The sequence below is a fragment of the Grus americana genome, chromosome 23 (assembly GCF_028858705.1).
Source record: "Grus americana isolate bGruAme1 chromosome 23, bGruAme1.mat, whole genome shotgun sequence".
In the NCBI taxonomy this organism is placed as follows: Eukaryota; Metazoa; Chordata; class Aves; order Gruiformes; family Gruidae; genus Grus; species Grus americana.
In genome coordinates, this window is record NC_072874.1 from 3,689,678 (window position 1) to 3,707,692 (window position 18,015).

Sequence of the window (18,015 nt, forward strand, 5' to 3'; positions counted from 1 at the left end):
GCGCAGTCCGACTCAATGCCCTCACTCCCGAGCACCCCCTGACTGACAGTGGCGATACGGGCCCTTACGCAGCATGAGTGAGTCATTCTCTCCAGCCCTGGGTATGTTAAACATTAATGGCCATATTGTCAAAATACATCCAAGCCACTTTGCAGATTGCCCCTCCCCAAAGCTATTATACTAATAGTTTAAAGAGAATAACAGCACAGATAAATATTTTAAATGGAAACTTCCTGAACTGACATTTCACTTTCCTCAAGATGTTTATTTAAAACTTTTGCAGAGCAAGGTATGGCCAAGAGAAACACCACTGACTGAGCAACGAACTGCTGCCTTTGGATCATGCAATACAATGCTGTAACGTCTGGACCGCAAATAAAAGTCCAGCCTAAACAACCTTTTAACAGTCCTTGCTGTGTAACATCAGAGTCTTAACCAGTTCACATACTTTTCCCTGAGGGGGCAGGCAGGGGACAGGCAGCCTTTCTATAATATGATGCTTTGAACTGTATTGCTTGATACCACAGCTAAGGGCTGATTTTATCCAGAGCTGGTTTCCGATTGTGACAAAGTACTGGGAAAAATTAGTGGAACTGCTTTACTACAGCAACAGAAGCAAAGCACAGTTCTCCATCACTACGTTTCAAGCAGATTCCAGGTACACCTGGACTAAGACATTAAAGATAAACTTATTACTTAGGACCACTAAAGAAACATTACTCACGTTGAAGTATGTTCCTCTGCTCCAGTTCTTCCGCTGTCGGTCTCTGACTCAGTCGCCTAAAGGAAAGTGTGACAAGCGTGTGCTGTTTTATCTGGTCATTCATCAGTTGGGGATGAAGAATACAACTGCTTGGTTTCAGTGCATTGAAAAGGCTCCTTGACACCCCTCATTCACCAGTGGAGATCACCGCTGCCCTGTTTTACACTCTCTTCCACTCAAACGGCTGTTCACCCACAGGCACGGGTTAGGAAAGCACTACAGCCTCTCAAAAGCTCAGAGGCAACTTCACAGGAAACTCAAGGAGATGGCAGAGCCTCGACTAACAACAGTCCCAGCTTAATCCACCACCTAATGCATCAGCACTCAGCCTGCATCTGTCCACATCTTTATAGGCCATCCGTATTTTAGAATCAGAGAATCATTTTGGTTGGAAAAGACCTTTAAGATTATCAAGTCCATCCATAAGGACTACAGAAATGTTACTGCCTAGAGACTTTTCCCTCATAGTCCATTTAACATCTGGAAACGGGGGCCTGTCAGGGGATATCGCTCAACTCCAGGAGGAACTTCCAACTGCTGTAACCGAGGGGGAAAAGCAGCACTTAGCCTCCCAGCCTTGATCCAGCAGCAGTGCCCAACCACCCTTGTATTCCAGCACAGGCTGCTTAGACAAGGCGACAGCTTTGTCCATTCCCACCCCTCCCACGCTGTACCGACGGCTCAAATGTTACACCCTCCTCCATTCCTCGTACCTGATCAGCGTCGTCCCAATCTGCTGCCGAATTTCATTCCACTCCTCCTTGCTCTTCCGCGGGAAGACTATTTTCTCCTCCTGCGGTGTGGTTGTGTTCCCCAGCTTTATAGCTAGCGTGTCTTTCCTCTTCACTTTGTTAGCCAGCGTGCCTGCGGGGAGGAAGAGCAATGGGATGTGACTGAAGACTGCAGTGCCTGAGCATGGCAATATCAGCCACTGGCAGTTGTGCTCTCCCCTGAGGCTTGCTTTCCAAGCTCTGCACTCCAGCTCCAGAGCTAGGCAGAGCTAGTCACTTCAGCAACAGCCGGCACTTCTGCGTGATGCCCACATGCTCACCTAATGCTGTCCCACCTGAAGGGGTGGGACAGCACAAGCTACTGCAGCCATCTGCAACCAGAGGGGGTGCGCCTCAGCAGACAAGCATACAGGTTTGGCTGTAGAGCCTTTGAAAAAGTGAGGAAGAGGACGTGTGGTACATCACAAAACAAAGAACCAGCTGCTTTGAAGCGCTGTGTGAACTAGCTCATTGATCCAGATCTCAATACAGCCAGGCACTAGTTCAGCAGAGAAAAAAAGCCAGCTGCAATGTCAAAGCCTTACTGTTATGGCTTTCATCTTCTTCCTCATCCTCATCATCTTTGTACAGGATGGGTCCCTCCGAGTCAGAGTCGCTCATCCCTTCATCTCCTTCCTGCTCCTCTGGCAGGACCTGGGGTACCAGTTTTGGGATCACTGTGACAGATGGCACATCTCCAATGTACACACGAGGGCCTGAATTCTGGTCCTCTTCCCGGTCATCATCTTCCTCTTCCTCATCGTCTGGACTAACGAGAAGCACACTATTACATCTCTTAACACATCCACAGGGGCTGGGGCACACCCAACGCCTTGTTAGGTCTCCTCAGCCCACAGACAGCAGATCTGTGGGTAGCTCAGGGACCAGAGATGCAAGAGCAGCCCCAAGATCCTGCACCATCCCCTCTGTCTGAAGCACAGGGAGCTCTGGCAGAGGACACACCAGAGGTTCTTTGCAGAACCAAACAGCCTTCTCACCCCCCCCCCCACTTTGGGATTTGCAGGTTCAACTCTGTTATAATACGAGACAGTCCTTTTCCCACTTCTCTTTTGCAAAATGAAAGGCTAAGGAAGGCCACAAATGGATGAAATCCAGGACCTTGTTTTGTCTAGGTGCAATTAAAGACGGGCCAGGCCTGGATTCCCGGCATGAGTCTGCATTTGTAATTTGGAACCCATTTCCCTTTGTGAGAAACAAAATCCCAGAACCAGGGTTAATTTTGTGGGGAAGATGCACCTGGCTCTCTGAGAGGCTGAAACACAGATTCGGCCCACAAACAAAACTGTTTCTTTTCTGCAAAAGGCAGCAAAGAAACCAGCCCTGCCCACAGCCCTCCTCACCATCACAGCCTCATGGCCAGAAGCAGGGAGTACACCACCACCACGTCAGAGCCCAGCGTGACCCACACCACTGCTACGGGTTTACTACATGCATGTACAGGAGGTACTCACACTTTCAGCATCTCGATGGTGACAGGCAGGGACCTCGTCCTGCCCAGGCTGCCGTTGTCTTCTCCAAAGCCATCGTTCTCGAAGAGCAGCGAGTGAGCCCTGTGCGACCCGTCGGCAGGAGGGGTGACAGGCAGAGGACTGGCCAGAGCCTGCTGGATACGGATGTGCAATGGGATCTGGGGCAGACGAGGCAGCACATGAGGTTCGCCAAACCCTTGTTCTGCCGTCCTCTTCGACACTTCCAAGGACCTGAAGTCTTCAGGAGGAGGAAGAGGAGGAGGAGGAGGAAGAGTCTCTTTGGGTAGGTCCAGGGATCGTGGAGGGTCCAAGACAGGGGTGGAGGCAGGCAAGGGCATGCGTGGAGGTTCAGGGGGTATGTGCGTAGGCAGTGGCGGCGAAGGCGAGGGCGGCGGGTAAGCAGAGGCCATGTGCATCGGTATCGGTGCGGGGCGGTTAGCTGTCACTGTCCTGTCATTCGGGGGCTTGGAAATGATAGCTGCCTCCGATGTGTTGTTAGGCAGGAAGCCTCTCTTCGGTGGGAGAGGAGGGGAAGGCTTGGACAAGCCTGTACCACTGTTCATTGCTTGAGAAAGTTCAGCTGCAAACAAAACCCACAAAAGCCACTACATTTAACAGGTCATTTTCTGGAGATCCTTCACCAGTGTGGAATAAGCATGGCAAAGCTCTCAGAGCCTCAGACCAAGCAACTTCTGCTGCTTTTTTGCTAGAACACGGTGCCAGAAATAACCAGGTTGCAAGCCAGGTTTGTCCTTCCTGCAGCAAAGGTAAGACTTGGGAGAGCAGCCAGAAACAAGCAGGCTGGGAGAGGTCTGTGCATCCTGCTGCTTTGGAGAGAGAGAAACAGCACCAATGGCACCAGCCCTCAAGTGACAGCAGATGGAGCTCACCCAGATCAGCACGCTGCCTCAGCCAAAGAATGCAGGTATGTAGGACACTTCACGGCTATATTTACAGCATCAGTTTGCAAAGGAATCTGAGATCTCCAGGGCACCCCAGACTCCAGTTGTGTTAACGGCTCCATTCCACATTAAAAAGCTTTTTGGGAAGTCTCCCTCAAAAGCAAAAGTCAGAACTGCAAGCAGCAATGTGCGCTCTCTCTCCATTTCCATTCATCTGCCAGATCCAGCCCAGAACACCCTACTGCCACATCAGCTCCTGCCTGTTTGAGGATGAGGTTCTGCTCTCCTCCCTCTGCACTCTGTTCCCAAAGCCCCACGTAAGCTTCTCCGCAACTACTAAACAGCAAAACATCCAAAAATAGTTAGGAGCCTTGAGTCTACACAGAGCTTGTCTGCTGCGTGATGGAGGAGAGGGAGAGAAACGGGGACCGTTTCATATCACAGAAAATACCCACAGCAATCTCAGGTTCCTAGGGAAGAAATTGCACCAGGAAAGACTGCTCTTGCTTTAGGAGTTGGTAACCTTTAACATTTACATATCAATGGCTTCTTGGGCTTGGAAAGGTTTTGCCCACCTCCTTGAAGAGGCTCAGATTTACTGTAGCGGTGACGGTCACACAGCAGTGGCCTGGGGATGGAGCTGGGAGGAATCCACAGTTCCAGGCACCACAAGAGGGTGCTGCAAGCGGGGAGTGTTTCACTGAGATAAGGCTGCATAACTGGAGAGAGGTGGGCACATTTTTGGGATGTTTAGCATTTTTAGACTTTCCCCTTGTAGATTAAGGGCCAGATTGTGCAAAACACCAAGTGCCCTCAGCTCCCATCAACCTCAGCCCAGAGGGATTCCAATATCTCCTCAGCAGCACTTGAAGCCTGGCAGGACCAGGCTCAAGTCACCTTTGGGCAGCCACAGACAGATTTTGAAAGGGACCAAGTAGCTGGCAGAAGGCAGAGGAGACAGAGAAGGGCTTGGGTGCCACTCAAAGCATCCTCCCGAGCAAGCCCGTCTCCCTTCAGTGTGATAAACCCAACTGGCGCCACCTCTCGTGACGTGCCACCACGGCAGATCCGGTGCTCTAACGCAGGCTACAGTAACCGTGGTTCCTGAAACCTGTCACCAGCACCAAGCATCAGGGCTGCTGCCAAGCTCCTGGCCAACGCTGTTCGCCCTGCTTGCTTTTTCAAGCTGATGCCGATTAAATTCCCACACTCCAAAAGCATTTACTGAGCCTTATTTTCAGCTACTGCATCAGACACACCAGAACTGCTCAGAGAACAAACACAAGGGAACATCTTCATGAGGAACAAAGGGGTGATCTGCACATTAACAGTCCTCCCTTGCCCTAGGTTACAGCAGCAGCACAAAAGCACACACATGCCTGAGAGCACGCAAAGACCTGCGGAGAGCTCACAAAGCCTATTCCACTGCTGCCGTTTACTCACAGCACCAAAACAAGGCTCGCCCAGCAACGACTGCACGCGTGCCACAGTTACAGCTCCATCGTGCTGGACGCACGGCCCTGCAGAGCTGCAAAGCCTCTCTCTGCATCTGCATTCTCATCCAGGAGACAAAAGATGGGCTGGCTGCTCTGCTCTCCTCCCTTCCCCACCCCTGCAACCCCAGGTGCACCAAGCCCAGCCCTGTGTTGTCAGGGAGAGGCACAGGCTGGGTCTGAACATATGTTTGATAGACCGCTGTCTCCAGCTACATTTTTTTTTGTTCCACAAGAACCTCCTGCAATTAGCGCTGGGGCATTTCAAATGCCATCTGTGATGTGTGCAAGCAGCTTAAAGAAAACAAGAAAGTATTTCATCAAGTGCTCAGGCATGGTCAGACTAATCAAGCTGGTCTGGCATACAGGAGTGTTTAACACCATAGCAAGGTCACTTGCAAAACCTGCTAGAGCAAGGAGAAGCCCCAGTGGCCCAGGCTACTTCAGATAGTAACTTGCACACGATCTTCTACCACTTCTACCAAGCCACACCTGGGTAATGCCTCCAGTTTCTGTGATAACAGTGCAGACCTGTCTGATGGATCTTCCTGGCAAGATCCTGATCTGTACTAGCCTCTGCTAATTCGATCCACAGATTAGCAGGTGGTCTGTGAAATATGAGCAGGCTGGCCATCGACTGGAGGGAAGTTGTCTCATTTATCCCGGCAGTGATGCATCTTTAAGACCTCTAAAATTCCTAAGGAGAGCAGGGACTCATTCAGCTTTAAGAAACTCTCCCCAGATCTTCTGCTTAGAGAAGTTACAGAGATAAAGACATTTACTTCTTTAAATGGGAAGATTCAGCTCAAATTACAGTCGAGCTGATTTATCCATGGGACAAGACTTAAGGACAAAACTCATACAGCAATACCCTGGCCACAGACCACAGAGAAGGTGCCTGAGTATAACCAGTGAAGTCTGAATTATCCCTGCCAGCTCCTGGCCTCTCTGCAAGTGGAAACCACATGGCCCAGCAGCCATAATAGATTTTTGGGGGTTTTGTTGATTTTTTTTTTAAAGACCAGCTGAAAGCATCAATTCTCACTGACCAGTCTCACAAAGCAAAACTCTCATACACCATCCACCACTCCCAGCTGTCCCACAGCTGAATCCCAGCCCTCAGTGAAGCACTGACATACAAAGACACTGTCTTATGGTTGTCAGAGAAATGCCTTCCCTTCTCCTTGCACCACCCCTACGCCTGCCAAAAAGCAGGCAGGGATTTTCCCTCCTGCAGGTAGCTGCTGGAAACAGGCATGTCTGACAGATCGGATGGCTTACGGCAGAAGACTCCAGTAATTACACTGTTCTCAGCACATCTATGCCATTTGCTACATCATACTACAAATCTTCCCTTATGAAGGGAAGAGACTCTCAGAGCGAGAGCTCCAGAACATCCCAGGGTACAAAAAAAACAGCTTACAGAGGCACTTACCTATTACTGAGTTGCTATTTCTGTTGATGGGTTTGGGAGGAGGGACGGGAGGCTGTTTGGCAGGAGCTGTGCTGGCTGTACTCGTGGGAGCAGTAGTGTTGGCACCGACAAGAGCCGGGGGCAGAGTTCTGGGGGCTGGGGAAGGGGCAGCTGTGGGATTGACTGTCTTTGCCGCAACAGGGGCTGTGGTGGAAGGTGCAGTTTTTGCAGCGCTGCTGGTAGGTGTTGGATCCTTTGCCTGTGCTTCATTTGCTTCCTGGGAAGTGGAAGGAGGTCTTTTTGGAGGAAGCAGAGGTTGCCTGGGAACATACGACTCCTGAGGTGGTTCCAGTTCGGGCCCTGAGTGGCTGCTGGATGAGCCTGCAAAGTGAGACAGCTCAATTTGAGAGACTGGAGGGCCCGGGAGGGAGTGGGAAGAATCAGATGAGAATTCAAAACTGGTCATCCTGGGAGAATCTGAAACAACTGATTTTGAACACATCTGGTTTCTTACCCTGCCTTTTCTTTGGTTCCTCAGCTGGAACAGGCTTCCTAAGGCTGGATGGCTTTGTGGCCTCTTCTTCCTGGCCGGCCAGGTTACAAACCCCAGGACCATCAATTGGGACTGTGTGGCCATTCTTCAGTGCAGGTGGGTTCAGCTTGTCTGGTTCTTCACCATCTGCAAGGGGATGGGAGAGAAGCAAACAGAAAACACTCAGAAAGCACAAGACGGAGGAGACGTGGCTGAGTTGACATCGATCCACACCAACTTCTCTCTGGCTTCTGAAACAGCCAATGTTCAGTCTACCTTCTGCAGAGGAAAGCACAGCAACACCAACCAGCTGAAGCTGAGAGCCCTTGATTTCATTATCAACAAGCAAAACAGTACAGCACTGTGTCCCATCAAGTGTTTTTCTTCTTCAGCAGCCTCTTAACCTACCACCTTGTTAGAAAGAATGCTACTGCGTTGAAGACCAGTATGCCCGATGCTGTCCCGCAGCTCAAAGAAGTTGCAATCGCAGTTAAAAACCTCCAGCAGTTTTTGTATCTACCCCCTATTACAGAGCATTCACAAATTCTCTGCTGCAATACAAATTCCAACGCTAGCCAAGTAATCTACTGGACGTGTAATAATAGATTTTGATAAAGTCTTAAAATGAGTTGAAGCACCTCTATTTTTCTTCTGTTTCTACTCTGAATTTGGCACAAAAATCACTGCTCTACCCAAAACATCGCACAGCAAGGCATATTTCCTCACTTTTTTACCTTTGTTTTAACCAGATGTAATGATACATCTCCAGAATCTGATGTAGTTTATCTTGACTATTTCTGCTTTTGCAGATGGAGCTTCCCAAATGTTTGAAGCAAGACCTTTTTTGGGAAGGAAAAGTTTTAAATCCTCTTTTCAGCCCACGCTTTTGGGAGCACTTACAGCCCTAGTCACAATGGGGAAATACTCAACCATTCTCTGCTTCTCTAACTGCCCTGAAAGGACAACCTTTTCATAATATTATTCCCAAAATCAGACTTAGCATCCATCGATGGGGCATTGCCCATTTTGACTGCTTTCCAACTCAAGAAAACTTGAATACATACATCACCAATTTGATTAAAAATCCTTTCAGTCTACTATCTCTCAAGCAATTGCAGTGTATGGCATCGTGCCCCCCAGGTATCAGACCGCAGCATGCTCTGTTGCTCCGATTTTTGCTGATTTGTTCCACTGTCCTCTTTGCCTCTTCTCTCCCCAAGGTATTACCTCCCCTTCCCTAACCTGGTGTTATTCAGAAGCTGAGAGCAACGATGCCAAAAAGCCAAAAGCTCCCCAGGCTCTCTTTTCTGCAAAAAATAGCCTTGATTCCTGAGACGAGATGGGAGACAGCTCTGCCTCGCTTAGCTGCCTTTCCCTGAAACGCAGAACGTACAGACAGCAACAAGGGGGAGTTTCCTCCCCAGCCAGGCCTGAAACTCAAGAGATGAGTCGGAGCTTTTTATAGCAGCAATTGCCTCTGGCTAGCTGAAGTTTTCAGTGAGGGAGACAGGGACAGTAGGATCTAGCTCTCCTTACCATCCAAACCTCGCATGCCCTTCTCTGGCACGGAGCTGCAGCGCGTGCGGAACGCTTCCGACAGCCTTCCCACACCACCTCGCTCCTAACTTCAGTTCCAGCGACCTCCTTCAAGGTCACAACAGTCCAACGCTATCTTACTGTCAGCCCAGCATGACCTGCTCACCGCCAGCCCAGAGAGCAGCAGGGCCTCCTCTCCCAGCTGCAGCGGGTTTCAAAGTCTCCACTAAACCTCTTCCCTACCTCCTTGCTCACTCATCTCACAGGGTTTCCAGCACTTTTTCCACTAAGCACTTACAGAAGAAAATGAACTAACCTTGTAAGAAGAGGTTTTCAAATTGCAAGCAAATACAATAACTTACCATCACCGTCTTATGACTGCCCAAGTGTCTTAAACTCATAGAAGGGATTAAGATAATGCGCTTTCTAATCTAACCCTCCTGCCAATACTGACTGCTCCCTCATACCTTGGGTTTGCACTTTGTCCAGATTACAGCCATCTTCTGTTTCTTAAGCCAGATCAGATGACTCAAAGCAGAAAAGAATTCCATTTCTTAGCCACGCTTCTGTTACACCCTTACAGTTTGGAAGATCTCTCCTCTGTCATCTCTAGTTGGAAGTTTGTTACCCAAAGCCTTTGATCTCTCTTCCACAGTTTCATCCTGTGACCTCATACACTTTTGTATCCCCGTGAACTCTTCCTCCAGCCCAGCATTTACACCCTCGGGCAGTTGTAGACGGCCTTCATTACAGTGTAGCTGCAAACAACTGCATTAAGACTTTTCCTCTCAGTTTTGATTTCAGTGGTTTGGTCTGAAAACCACTTTTTCACCTCCGCTTTTTAACTTTGCATCTTTCTTAGAAGAGCCCTGCAATTTGCATTAAGTTAAGGCTGCTGCTGCAGTACGCCTTTTGAGGTACAATTACACATCGCTCTAAGCCAAAGACCACACTTAGACAGGTGGGCTGCTCTCCCACCACATGTTCCTGCCCCCTCCCTTGCACCCACATCACCCAACACGTAACTAGACGGTGAACTGATCTGCCTGAAAAGTTAATTTAACAGGATGGCCCCAACTCAGCGATATCAGGGATGACAGAAAAGGAGATAAGACCTCTTCGACAGCATGGCAAGCTTCAGTAAGCTCAGCTGTGACTAACTATGACACCATACCATGAAGCATCATGTCTATAACACTTTGAGGAAATGCCTCTACCCAGGCAGCTCAAAAGTCATCAATTGGTTTCATTTTCTGAGCTTAAGGCCTTCGAACCTGAGCTCTGAGGTCAGCAGCTCTCCCACAGCAGTTCAGAGCATGATCAGAACAAGGCAGAGATAGTAAGCACAAGTGTGACGGAGAAGCTTAGCAGGACAAGACAAGGCAGTTGGAGTGGGACACGTACAAGAGGGACACACAGAACACCCCTTCCCTCCCCGCTGGCAGCAGACAGGAAGATATCCAAGACAGGCATTGCACTTTCTTAGCAACATCATCTTAAGCAAACAGGCTGCCTTCCTCGCCAGGTGCAAAAGTCAGACAAGGGAGAGTATTGAAAAGGGTAAGACAGACAGGAACCACATTAGCAAAGAGCCATCAAATTTGTCTCTCGAAAAAGAATGGCTGCAAGGGTGAGGTTGTGCTAGAGGAAGATCAGCTCCACAGAACACAGACAGGAGGAGGAGAAGTTCATTTGCAGACTCACCCTGCTCAGGGTCTTCCAACAGAACCCCTCTTTTTACCAGCTCCTCTCTTGGCTTTCGCATAGAAATCTTTCGTTCTAAAACTGGTATTAAATTAAAAAAAAAAAAAAAAAGCACTCAGAAAACAGGGTAAGCTCAAAGTTGAAGATGGTACTTTTTTTAAAGGGATCCTCTGGAGGACACAAAACAGCTTCAAATTTCACTGTTTTTGCACGGATTAAGAGGAGGGAGGAGGGACTGCACGTTCAGACCTGCACTTCACACTACATTGGTGATTGTGGAGCAAACCCTCCCTCCTCACAGCTGCTTGGGGAAGTTCTTTGCAAGAAAGGAATTTGTTTGTCTGAAACTACTGCTCCATGGCAAGGTGTTTCTGGAGAGATTACAGGTGCCAGCCCATCACCAAAGTCACATTTTGGTTCTTACGTGTGTCAACACTCAGGCTTGTGACCGCAAGCCCTTCTCACTAGCCAGATGGCTAATGGCAGGTTTCCCAAGCAGAGGAAGGGACTCCCACCCAGCCCTGATTACCTTCTGAAGTCTCCTTAAATTTGTCACTGCTTTTCTTTTTCCTCCACTTCCACGGTTTGAAGATCTTGCCAAAGCTTGAGAACTTGCTTTTCCTCTTTGTAGGAGGTGTGGTGTCACCCGATTCCAAAACATCTACCCCCATGCCGGCATCAGTTGGTGGGTGATCCACGTCTTCGGCTGCACAGGAAAGAATAAAGAAGTTACCTTCGTGCCGCAGATAACGGCTGCCATTTCCCACCAGCCTGTCCCTTGCACACGGGGGAACGGCGGTGCGCATTCATGCAAAGAAGGTAGCAAGACTCCATGCCTTCACGTAACCCGTCAGCATTTCACATTAGCTTGGGGAGACAAGAGTGGGGTTTCCAGTGTTAACAGTGCAAAGGGTAACCGATAAGAGGCTTTCTAATGAAACAAGGATTAGTTAAAATTTGCAGCATTACAGCTTCACCCAAGGAACGCAAATCACTTTGCTGCAGTTTCTCATCTTCAGTTGGAAGCGACTGGTGCTAGACACAAGTAATTACACGAACACAAATACCTTCCAGACTGCAGAGCCGACTTTCATGACTGTCTACACACACGGAAGTTACCAGACCCATTACAACAGCTGTATGTGCTGCAACTCAGCCTCTCTGATTTTTCCCTCTATAAATAAGGCCAGCAAAGCTGGCCAAGAGCAACAACTACACAGGAAAGCAACACAATACAGGCCTGCGCTCCACCTACTGTACTCGAGGTCTCTGGAGAACAACACAAGAAGGACAGGGAGGCGGGAAGGGACACGCAAAAAGAACCCCAACTTGCTGCAAAAAAAAAAAAGCAGCTCATAAAGAAACAACTTGCGAAGCAGAACCAGAGCACAAAATGCTAAGCTGGTGACTCAATTCTGGCTTGCCTGGTGTTGCTGTTTTCTGGGTATTTGATGAAACATAAGGGAACACTTACAATCAGCAGAATCTAGCAATGCTTGCAAAAGAAAAAAATCAGAGTGCACACAACCTAAGTGAAGCCAGCTGGTGGCCTGCTTCATGGTCTTAATTTACAGACTGAGAATCCCTTGGCTTCAGCACTGCAAACGACAGGAGCACCCAAGCTGTGTCGCAGAACTCCGTGAAAACACGCAATATCGAGAACGGAGCCTTGAGATTTCCTACAGCCCTACGACACGGTCCTGCCAAACACTGCATACTGCGGGCTGAGGTGCCGTGTTACAAACTGCACTTGCGCATCTTATTTTTGAGCCTCTAAGTCAAACGTTCTGGAGTTCGCAAGCCTTCTGGGATCACAAAAGACCTTTTAGTCAACTTCAGACAAGCCTGTATAACGTGCCTGCAGAAAAGACAATATCCCGTAGGCCACGCAGAAAGTTCAGCCAAGAATCCCATCTCCTGAGGCTAAGAGATTGGGAAAGGAATTTTAGGGGAAAGCCATTTTGCACATAGGACAAAGAGCTAATAACTTATCTGCTATATGCTAGAAATATCCACCAAGGATACAGGCCTAGATGTGAAAAAGCAGATTTCTGTAAACATGAGGAAGAGCAGATTCAGGACAGGGGAAAAAAAAAAAAGGGGGGGGGGGAGTTGTTATGTGGAGCTCTACCTGCATCCCTGTAGTGTTTCCTAGCATGAGATTTTAGATCCCAGGAAGCATCCAGACCTCCCAAGCTCACTGTGCAACACTGTGGGACAGACGGAGTCCAATTTTTCAGTCTGAGCACAAATGAAATGGAAGGTGACAGAATAATAGGGAAGAGAAGAGACTGAGCTAGCAGCACAAGGGAAACCAGAGAGTATTTCAGTAGGAGGATCTAGACCATGTGCGAGAAGCACGGTCTTTAACCAAACGATGGAGGAAGAGGAAAGCCAGTCCACGGCTCTGGTTTACCAAGACACTGGAATGGCAAGATGAGCCACTGTGCTACCCAGCAGGGAAAAAAAAACCTTTTCAAAGCTAACTGTGGCCATTTCAGATTTTACCTAAAAATGCATGAGCCTTCCAGCTCTGCACAGGTTTCTCTCACTTGTGGGACTCCAGATTTCACAGTGGTGGTTGATGAGGTTTTTCCGTTTGGTTGTATTTTATTTTTTTAAAAATCAGTCCCCTAACAGAAAGCTCACTCAGAACCAGTGAAAACCTGATGCCAGCCAACATTTACTTGAAAAAGCAAGATCAATTCAGCATCTGAGCTGCTGCTTAAAAAAAAAAAAATAAATCTGGCTTCATAACAGGAGAGAAGTTGGGTAGAAAAGTAACATACAATATGTCAGCACCGATCTGTGATTTTCTGCGGCTCCATTCTGTGATTTTCTGCTGGGAGTGAGGGAGGGAGGGTGGAAGTGGGCACAAAAGAAAAAAAAAGGCATTTCGAGCTCCCAGAAACTCAAGAGGAATTGTCTGGATGTTTAGAGGCACTTTCTTCAGACACTAGACCATTAGCCCTGGAGTTGTACATGTAATTTTAAAAGGCAGTATTCACTTTGTTCAATAGAGCGTTCCCAAAGTTTACCAGGCAGGCAAGACTGCTTGCCAGGCACAAGCTGTGGACTGAATTTGGATCCCAAGTGCCACGCAAAGGCAGTTCCCTCACCTTTCCAAGGCGCAGTAGCAGCGCTGAAGGCAGTCGTACCAAGCTCACTTCATATATATCCCTTCCCTGAATTGCTCTTAGGAATGTAACTGCCACCCAAGGTGTCAGAGTGCTGCGCTAAGCAAAATAAGTTATTAAAAGAAAACTCAACCATCAGGTCCGCAGATTAATGAAGCAAGCTGCGATATCTCCATTTCCAATTAGAGGGAGAACGACAAGCATTCCCCCACCACAGTCACCTCCAAGCAGCTACGGAGGAGCAGTGGACATGAAAGGACGAGCCGAAACTGCAGGAGACACACGATATCCCCAAAACAGGAGCAGCTAAGAGCAGGGAAGGTGGGGGAGAGCCCATATGTGTGTTTTACTCCAGGGAGAAGAAACTCTTTCAGCAGCTTCTGCAGTCCAGGTCTGGCTGTCAAATCAAATACCATCTCAGGGTGGAGTTTCGCACCAGATGCCTGACTGCCATTAATTGCAATCATGCAGGTTAATACAAAAGCTAGGTTTCACAACAACGTTCAGCATCGATATCGAATAACTCAGTTCTTGCTTCTCTGCCACACTACTCCATCAGCCATGCTACCCTTTGTAGGCTTGTGCTGTGCATCAGGTCTTGTCCAACATGAAAACGCTTGTTTTTGCTGTTTCATGAAAGCAATTTCCCTCCCCGATACAAAATGGGATTTATTCCGTCCAGTTCTGCAGCACAGGCTGCTCACAGGAGAGCACGTAATGCCCCTCCACAGCACTCTTCCTTTTCCCATCCATAATTACCACACGGACATAGACATTTAAAACAGTCTGTTGTGATGCAATTATGAATTACATTTACTGCTAATTAGCGGGTGGATCAGCAGCTGTAGGTGTGCTTTACTGATCTGTATTTTAAATAACCTCATTGTTCAGTGATTGTTCGCATTAGATAGAGCTCATATTCCCTCAGAAAAGGACCCTCCCTTCCATTCACAGCCCATTTCCAGCTCAAATTTCCTGCATTTCACATTTCTTGCCCAAGCTGCCTTCACTGTGAAGGGAACCTTGGCAAGGTGGATTCTCTGTGCCGCCTCTTGCTCTGCTCTACAAGGTACAGGAGGGTCCCAAAGGCACTTTGCAATGCAAAGCAGGAACGCCGCCTTATTTGAGTCACGCACTGAGACACTGCTGAGGAACCACAGCACAGTGCTTGGGGAAAGAAATGGAACACAAAAAAGAGGAACTGGACTTTTAGCGAAGGGTGAGAAGCGTCAGGAAGCTGATGCTCTCACCCCACCCGGCCCTCGCTCAGCACCACAACTGCTTACCTGCGTGGCAAGTCTGTGTCCAAAAGACCAGGCTCACCTTCTTCACTGTGGTCCCAGGCTAGAAAACCCATTTAAAATTTATGAAAAAGGTTAAATGAGGTCATGCAGGTGAACCCAGGGGAGTCCTCATTTGAAGGTCAGGAGCTTTCCAATCAGCAGGTCCCTAATGTGCCCCCATGCCAAAGCAGGACCTTGTTTAACCTTTCTGCGAGAACTACATGAAGTACCCCCCCTTCCGAAAAGTGAGAGCGCCCCAGAGTGCCCACCTGGACGCCAGCACGCCATGCCAAACACCCTGCCCCACAAAACACAGCCCAGGTTGAGGAAAAACTCCAGAATAAAACATCTACTGTAACTTCTGCGCATTGCCCCAGGCAAGTGTGGGTCCTTCTCCTCGAGTAGATGTCCTGGAGCACTTGACCTGCCATGCCTCAGCCAGAGCCCAGGACCCAGCTGGTCTGGGGAGGGAGCTGTGCCCTGGTCGCCATCACCCAGCTTCCCTAGAGAGACTACTGCCACTTCAGATCTTCTCTCTGAAACACTTCCCATATCCTGATCCTGTTCCATCAAAACAAGCAGGTGAATTTGAGCTGTTTAAACAGCAGATTTGTGTTAACCCAAAATGTTTAGACTGAAATAGTCTAGGGAAACGTCATAAAATTGGCACAGCCTGGAGACACAAGGCAGCAGAAAGCTCCAGCAGTGCCAAGCAGATAGGGATGCAATTCTCCATCAGTACGCCTGGCCAGCTGGTCTTCCAAACCCTCCCCCTGCAGACTGCTACACACATTTACGCTCAAGTCTTGCCGTTAAAACTCAGGTGGAAAAAAGCTCTTTTCTCACTGCACCTTGTGTTAGGTGCCAAATGTTGTACAAGAACATAGGTGGTGTTGAGCTATCGCGGTAAAGGGTTTGTGGTTTTTTTTTTTCCAGAGAAGAGAAACAATTTCAAGTGGAAGAAGCTGGAGATGTGCAGTTGGTCTCCAAGCTCATCGCGCAGTCAGCAAGTGGTGCTGCATATGTCATCTGCTCCCAAAGCTTTCATCAGGCTTAGAGCAGCCATTCTACTAAAGATAAAGCTTTCGCTTCTACTACTCCTCTTAGTGGGTCAAAAACCAGCAGAGCCAGGATCCGTGGGGTCAAAAATACCACACGCGTTCACACCATTGCCATGCAGCTGGGACACTCGCAACAGCAAGCGGCTATCTAGCTGACCTTTATGAAATACCAACGTATAAATGTAACGGTTTAATGGTCACACTGTGGTCTAAGGGATGAAAAGCCATTACGTGAGCAAGTACAGTTAAACCCCATCTTCAGAGATCAAGCCCCAAAATACCCTTTCATAGAGTACTGCACTGCCAGCCTAGGAAAAGGCACGGTAGAGACTTCATGTACCAACATGAATAAAGAAAAAGCCTTTCCTTCATTAAGGACCATCTCAGAGGAAAGATATCTGCAACTGTGTGTGAGAGAGTGGCACCTCTGATGCACATTATTAAAAAAAAAATTAAATCCAAGCTGCATCTAGTGTAGGTCATTGCAGAATTAGTCCTGGTGAATTTTTAAACCATTTTAACTCGGGCCACACACCATCAAAAGCCAGGGTTATGGGGGAGGTTATTTTGGTTTTAACCAGCACACCATTACATAAGCTAAAAAATGACTTCAAGATCCAAGTTAGAGACCCTAACAAAGCAAAACTGAAGGCTATGAAGAAATCAAAGAATTGCATCCCAGATGATGACAATTCATATTATATTGCTATACGCCTGGGAGGAAAAGTACTGATTTCCAGTGTTCATAAAGAAAATGGCACAATCCTTTAAGGATGAAGGGTCAGTGAAACCCAGGACAGGACTGCAGACTGAAGTTGTTAGGAAAAGACTGAGAACGTGCTGCTTTTCTCCTTGAAATGTCTCTGCAGACATCCAAGAGTTGGCAGAGCAGACTTTAGCTCCAAAAGAAGATGCATCTTGCCACTGTCTGCACTACAACAGGGTCTTTGCCCCAGTCCTTTTCAGAGATGTTAAGATCTGTTAAACTCTATATTCATTAAGAGATATCCTTGCAAAAGAAACAAGAAAGCATCAGTGTTTTGCTTTGTAACAGGACTTGCACAGTGTGTAAATCACGCGCTTGAGCCAGATTCTTTCCATCTGCAAACCGCAGTTCACCCAGAACCTGATCCATCTCTTATCATAGTAGTTACTACAGGATTTCCACAAATCCCAGGAGTTTCTGTTCACAAGGAGCTCACCGGGTATTTCTGTCTCACAGTCATAGCCTCAAGGCTCACATCCAGACAGAACTGCAGCAGTGAGACTACGCTACAGCAAAAGACAGTGTAAACGCTTAGCTGAGAGCTAAACACACTCAAATTAGGCACTTCAACGCCACACAGCAACTCTGAACACTTCTGCTTAATCACCTCTATTTTCCTAAGCAGGCACCTGAAGTTCTGCTATCGCCCAGAAGCCCAGAAGGTGCATCAGGAACTTTTGCTGAGAACATGGCTGCTCATCACACACCTAACGTCACTGGACCTCCAGAACCGTGTTTTGCTGTACAGCCTGGACCGAAGGCTACAGCGGGACCAACTGCCTCGCAACATCGAGCCCACGCAGGATCCTCACTGGCTCACACAGTGGGACTGCAACAAACCTTCCCCGCTGCCAAAACAGTGTCAATGCACAGGCTGGGGAATAACTCAGCTCCCTCATCTTTGGCTTTGTTGTGCCGGGCAGAGCAGTTAAGAATCCAAAAAGCTTTGAAGCAAACAGCTACAACTCAAAAAGCAAACAAAGACTCTTTTGAGGGAAATGCTGTTAAGGTTAAAGTATCAAAAAAGCACTTCAGGTAAATGTTTCTAGCTTCCTATAACAGCTTTAAAAACTTCATGTGCATTTCCTAAATGGTCCAGGTGAATCCTGACCTTAAAGCAATAAAAGACTGTGGTCACAAAACAGCCTCAAATAGTCCCAGCCC

General features: G+C 48.1%; 1 protein-coding gene across 8 annotated transcripts in view; it reads right to left on the reverse strand.

Annotated features, from left to right (window-relative positions):
- The window catches only part of PHACTR4 (phosphatase and actin regulator 4), a 78,163-nt gene that overhangs the window by 3,898 nt on the left and 56,250 nt on the right, over positions 1-18,015 (reverse strand). For 7 of the 8 annotated variants that reach the window (XM_054802070.1, XM_054802068.1, XM_054802073.1 and 4 more), the window contains 8 exons: positions 11,134-11,310; positions 10,605-10,685; positions 7,347-7,511; positions 6,854-7,213; positions 3,006-3,603; positions 2,079-2,302; positions 1,477-1,627; positions 725-780 (listed from right to left, as the gene is read on the reverse strand). In XM_054802070.1, coding sequence (XP_054658045.1) covers positions 725-780; positions 1,477-1,627; positions 2,079-2,302; positions 3,006-3,603; positions 6,854-7,213; positions 7,347-7,511; positions 10,605-10,685; positions 11,134-11,310 — 1,812 coding nt within the window. The remainder of the gene's footprint in view (positions 1-724; positions 781-1,476; positions 1,628-2,078; positions 2,303-3,005; positions 3,604-6,853; positions 7,214-7,346; positions 7,512-10,604; positions 10,686-11,133; positions 11,311-18,015) is intronic. The other variant, XM_054802072.1, reaches the window with a different exon arrangement.